This window comes from Bison bison, unplaced genomic scaffold (genome assembly GCF_000754665.1).
Source record: "Bison bison bison isolate TAMUID 2011002044 unplaced genomic scaffold, Bison_UMD1.0 scf7180017864472, whole genome shotgun sequence".
Lineage (NCBI taxonomy): Eukaryota > Metazoa > Chordata > Mammalia > Artiodactyla > Bovidae > Bison > Bison bison.
The window spans coordinates 9,139,323-9,144,966 of record NW_011495033.1 but is presented as its reverse complement, the minus strand read 5'-3'; the positions used below and the strand labels follow the sequence as shown (position 1 = coordinate 9,144,966).

General features: G+C 48.5%; 1 protein-coding gene across 1 annotated transcript in view; it reads right to left on the bottom strand.

Moving 5' to 3' along the window:
- Positions 1-5,644, bottom strand: part of UNC45B (unc-45 homolog B (C. elegans)) — a 32,900-nt gene that overhangs the window by 18,626 nt on the left and 8,630 nt on the right. The window contains exons 6-8 of the mRNA XM_010861501.1: positions 3,723-3,890; positions 2,742-2,910; positions 746-916 (exon numbers count right to left, since the gene is read on the bottom strand). Of these exons, the coding sequence (XP_010859803.1) occupies positions 746-916; positions 2,742-2,910; positions 3,723-3,890 (508 nt within the window). The remainder of the gene's footprint in view (positions 1-745; positions 917-2,741; positions 2,911-3,722; positions 3,891-5,644) is intronic.

Genomic DNA, 5,644 nt, shown 5'->3' with positions numbered 1-5,644 from the left:
AGCCTTTGTGATATGTGCAGAGAAGACCAGAACTGGAGTGGGGAGGGAGGGGAGTGTTGAGTGGTGGAGGCTTAAGCACTAGAGTAATATGTTCAAGTCTAAGCACATGAACTTTGCTGAGATCTGTGAAAACCAAACAAGACAAGTGCTGTATCAAAACAGAATAAAGGTCAAGCTGATAAAAGCTGGCTTGAACATTTTAGAAAAGGTATGGTCTAAATGTCATGATACCTGTGGGAGAATTTATCACAGGAGATCATAAAGCCATAAGTATGATTCCTGAACACCTGAAAGTGATTTAGGGCTATCTCCAGGGGTGATGCCCTGGAGCTGACAAATTTAATGGATGTTTTCTGGAGCACTCTTACTGGTCTTTGTAGAAAGTACACTGATGCCATTTCTCCCTTCTGGAAGGCCTGCATTTTGCCAGCATGAGACTTCAGAAATGTTACTCCCATTGGTGAAGTTTGGTTTGGTTTTTTGGCACTTGCCACAGGAAACTCTGCCCAGATGTTTTTGACTGTGTTCTGTGTGCGTTCAGGCTCTGAATTCAGAGCCAGGACCGACGCCTTCACTAGCCCACTGGTGGATCCTGACATGCTAATGTCTTTTCCTGGCTTTTCAGTTGGGAATGAAGACCTCTCCCAGACAAGAGCCACACTCCTTCCACCTTCTGCTTGTTGCCTGGTTCCCCAGTGCCCAATGGAAAGGCTGGCGTGAGCCCCAGACCCTCCCACGTCCTCACCGTTATCAACCACGTAGATGGTGCGGGAGTTGTCGTGAATGGCGAGGTCCTTCCTGGGGACGTTCTTATTGAGCAGGTTCAGGGCCTGATCCCTACCCTGGCCAGACACCTTCTTACTGACCAGCATGTCGAGCAGGTGGTTGGTGATCTGCTTCAGGTCCTTCTTGGAGTCTGAGGAAGGAGAGGACAGGTGTGAATGGAGAGGACTAGGGTGTCTGACATGGATCGCACCAGGAATGGCTGGGGCTTCTGGAAGGACTCTGGAAATATCGAATCCACTGCTTTCCAGATCCTGGAATTTCCCGGGAGAGTATCATTCCAAAGAAGGGAGGGAGGATTCTAGACAACACCGCAAAGGGTGATCAGAAAGGGTGTGGCAGAGGATGAGATGGTTCAATGGCATCACCAACTCAATGGACATGAATTTGAACAAATTCCAGGAGATAGTGAAGGACAGGGAAGCCTGGCAGGCTGCAGTCCATGGGGTCACAAAGGGTCGGACATGATTTAGCAACTGAATAACAACAACATCCAAGTTGAATTCCAACTTCATTAAATAAATATTTATATGAATGGATAGGGAAAAAAAAAAGACTGGAAAGGGACTTCCCAGGTGGTACAGTGGATAGGAATTGGCCTGCCAATGCAGCAGACACAGGTTCGATCCAGACATCTTACTGGGAAGGTCTGGGAAGATCCCACATGCTGAGAGCAACTAAGCCCGTGCACCACAATTATTGAGCCCCCGGTCTAGAGCCCGCGACTCCTAAAGCTCATGTGCCTAGAGCCTGTGCAACGAGGGAAGCCACTGCACCGCAGCGAAGAGCAGCCCCCACGCTCCGCACCAAAAGCCCATGCACAGCCCTGAAGATCCAGCGCAACCAAAAATACATTTAAGAATTTAATAATGTGAAAAATGTGTTTTTAAAAAAGAAAAAAGACTGGAAAATTTCACATAGCAGTGATGATAGTAGTTATCTGGAGGGATGTTTACAGGTCGTTGGTTTTTTTTTTTTTTCATTTTACATATTTCTAAAATTTTCCAAGTTTCTCCAATAAGCCTCTGTTACTTTTTAAAATAATTTTATTTACTTAGTTTTGGCTGGGCTAGGTGTTCGTTGCTGCATGAGCTTTTCTCTAGTTGTGGTGGATGGGGGCTACTCTGCAGTTGCCAGGTGCAGGCTTTTCTTTGCAGTGGCTTCTCTTGTTGCAGAGCACAGCCTCTAGGATGTAGAGGCTTCAGCTGATGCAGCTCCCAGGCTCTAGAGCACAGGCTCAATAGTTGCTCCAAGGCGTGTAGGATCTTCCTGGATCAGGGATCAAACCCACGTCCCTGAACTGGCAGGTGGGATCTTTACCACTGAACCACCAGTTACTTTTTTAAACTTTTTCAAGTTGCAAAACTGAAATTCCCATTAAACAACTAATTTCCTCTTCCCTCCCCGTCTCTGGCAACCATCATGCAACTTTCTGTTTCTATGAGTTTGACTGTTTCAGAAAACACAGGGCATTGCTTGGTGGTCCAGTGGGTAGGACTCTATGCTTCCACTGCAGGGGGCACGGGTTTGATCCCTAGTCAGGAAACTAAGGTCTGCAGCTGGAAGAAAAACGAAGAAAAGAAAAGAAACCTCATATATGTGGCATATACAGTATTTGTGTTTTTGTGACTGGGTTATTCACTTAACATAAGGTCCTCAAGGTCATCCATGCTGTAGCCTGTGTCAGAATTTCCTGCCTTTTTAAGGCTGAACAATATTCCATTGTAGAGACAGACACCACCGTTTATTTCTCCATGCATCCATAGAGGGGCACTTGAGTTGCTTCCACGTTTTAGCTCTCGTAAATGTGACTGTGCCTCTGTTACTTTTATAGTCAAAAAATAAATGGAAAAATATAACCGGGCCACCTCCATGTACATGAATGCTCAGTCTGAGGTAGTAACTGGCACTTCCTTGCCTCCACCCGCCCTGAACCGAAGCTGAAAACCGTCTCCTACCCAGAACCAGGGCCTCTTCCTTCCCCCGATGCTCCTGTTTGTCCTCTCCAGACAGAGCGTCGATGATGCCCTGCAGCAGGTTGCAGACGGCCAGAGACATCTCCTCGCTCTCCACCGCCATGAGGCTGCAGATTCGGTCTATCCGGACTGCGTGGAGGGTCGCTGTGGCCTAGACACCCCCAGCGGGAAGCACACGGTCAGTTGGCTGCCCCTCCCTTCCAGCTGCCGTGCAGGTTAGGGAGCGGGTGAGGGCCACCCCATGCAGTCAGGACAGAAGCCCAGGCAGCCGATGTCTCACGGGGCCCGTGGCCCCCGGCAAGCCCCGGACTCAAGCCATGCCCCTTTCCAGAGGGATAGAGCTGCGCTCTCCAGTACGGTGGCCTGTGGCCCCAGGGGAGGCACTGAACATGCATAATGCAGCAAGTTCACACTGAGATGGGCTGTGCACGTAAAACACACACTGAGTTTTGAAGACTTAGTATGAAAAACCGTGAACTGTCACAGCCATTGCCTTCAGCTCATCCTCAGAAACCACTCTCAACAAACTTATCTTTAAGTGTGACAGTGTTAGGCACTCAGTCGTGTCCGACCCTGCGACCCCATGGACTGTAGCCGGCCAGGCCCCTCTGTCTGTGGAATTCTCCAGGCAAGAATACTGGAGTGGGTAGCCATTCCGTTTTCCACGGGATCTTCCCAATTCAGGGATCGAACCCGGGTTGCCTGCGTTGCAGGTGGATTCCTCACCATCTGAGCCACCAGGGAAGCCCTTATTCTTTATTTAGTCAGACCCATTCTCAGCTCAAAGAAACAAACCAGAGGATCAGTCTCCGTTGAATCTGGGACCATACAACCGAGGTTGAGGGGGGCCGCTTTAGACGTCGTATCAGGGTCTATCCGCGCCAGCTATGCCCTGCCCACAGGTCAATGCCCCATCCTCAGGCTGGCAGCCCTTTGCTCCACGAGCCCCGCCCCTGCCCTCACCCTAGCTCGGTGGCTACTGCACACGCCTGACAAGGTCCGCACGGCAGCCAGCATCAGCTCAGGCCTCTTCGTGTCCAAAAGCTGCATCAGCAGGGCCACGCCGTTGTTCTGGAAGATCCTCTCGGCCCCCGCTTCCTCTCGGCTGAGGACAATGAGGTTGTTGGCGGCCTGAAGGTGCAAAGGAAATAACAAAGGTCAGGAGGGAAGTCTGGCTACTGAGGCCTTGACCATGAGCCAAGTGCAGGGGCTGGGGCAAGGACCGGGTCTTCAAAACTTCTTTATATTCTTTTGCCCTATAACCCTGCTCCTGGGAATGTAGTCCAAGAACATAATTCAGAACAAGAAACAAAGTAACTTGCAATAAAGACCAGCTGGATGAAAATATATTGCAGCCATCAAAGATTAAATGAAAAGACTCAGAGGCAACTTGGAAAAAGCACTGGTTTGCAGAAACAGAATTGCAGATTCACTCTGATGACACTTGTGGTAAAATAAAACTGTGCGTATCTGCTTGTGGATAAGGACTTATAAAAGGTAGGAAAGGGACTTCCCTGGTGGGCCAGTGGTGACGACTCCACTTTCCAATCGTTGGGAGGGGAACTAAGATCCCACACTAACCCTAACCCTGGTTGGGGAACTAAGTTTGCACACACCGAGGAGCAACTGAGCCTGTGAGCAACAAATTTCCTGTGGGCTGCAACGAAGACCCAACACAACCAAATAAATTTTTTTTTAAAGAAAAGTGTAGGGAAATGTTAAATTAATTAATCAAGGAACCCATTAGTCTGAGGTGGCTTCAATGCCTCAGCAACTAAGTAAGAAAAACCCAAACCACACTTTGCTAAACAGCAGAAATTAACACAGCCTTGTAAATCAGCTATACTTCAATTTAAAAACAAAGCAACAACTAAACGAAAGAACCCTAACCCTGTATTGTCTCAGTTTTAAGACACTGAAGGACAACCAATCCCAAATAATGCCAACTGCTTAAGGTACAGCCCGAGGTTCCCAGGTGACCCTAGTGGTAAAGAATCCACCTGCTAAAGCAGGAGACATAAGAGATGTCGGTTCGATCCCTGGGTCAGGAAGATCCCCTGGAGAAGGAAATGGTAACCCACTCCAAGTATTCTTGCCTGGAGAATTCCATGGACAGAGGAGCCTGGCAGACTACAGTCTCAGTTCAGTTCAGTTCAGTCGCTCAGTCGTGTCCGACTCTTGGCGACCCCATGAATTGCAGCACACTAGGCCTCCCTGTCCATCACCAACTCCCGGAGTTCACTCAGACTCACGTCCATTGAGTCAGTGATGCCATCCAGCCATCTCATCCTCTGTCGTCCCCTTCTCCTCCTGCCCCCAATCCCTCCCAGCATCAGAGTCTTTTCCAATGAGTCAACTCTTCACATGAGGTGGCCAAAGTATTGGAGTTTCAGCTTCAGCATCATTCCCTCCAAAGAAATCCCAGGGCTGATCTCCTTCAGAATGGACTGGTTGGATCTCCTTGCAGTCGAAGGGACTCTCAAGAGTCTTCTGCAACACCACAGTTCAAAAGCATCAATTCTTCGGCGTTCAGCCTTCTTCACAGTCCAACTCTCACATCCATACATGACCACAGGAAAAACCATAGCCTTGACTAGACGGACCTTTGTTGGCAAAGTAATGTCTCTGCTTTTCAATATGCTATCTAGGTTGGTCATAACTTTCCTTCTAAGGAGTAAGCGTCTTTTAATTTCATGGCTGCAGTCACCATCTGCAGTGATTTTGGAGCTCCCCAAAATAAAGTCTGACACTGTTTCCACTGCTTCCCCATCTATTTCCCATGAAGTGATGGGACAGGATGCCATGATCTTCATTTTCTGAATGTTGAGCTTTAAGCCAACTTTTTCACTCTCCACTTTCACTTTCATCAAGAGGCTTTTGAGCTG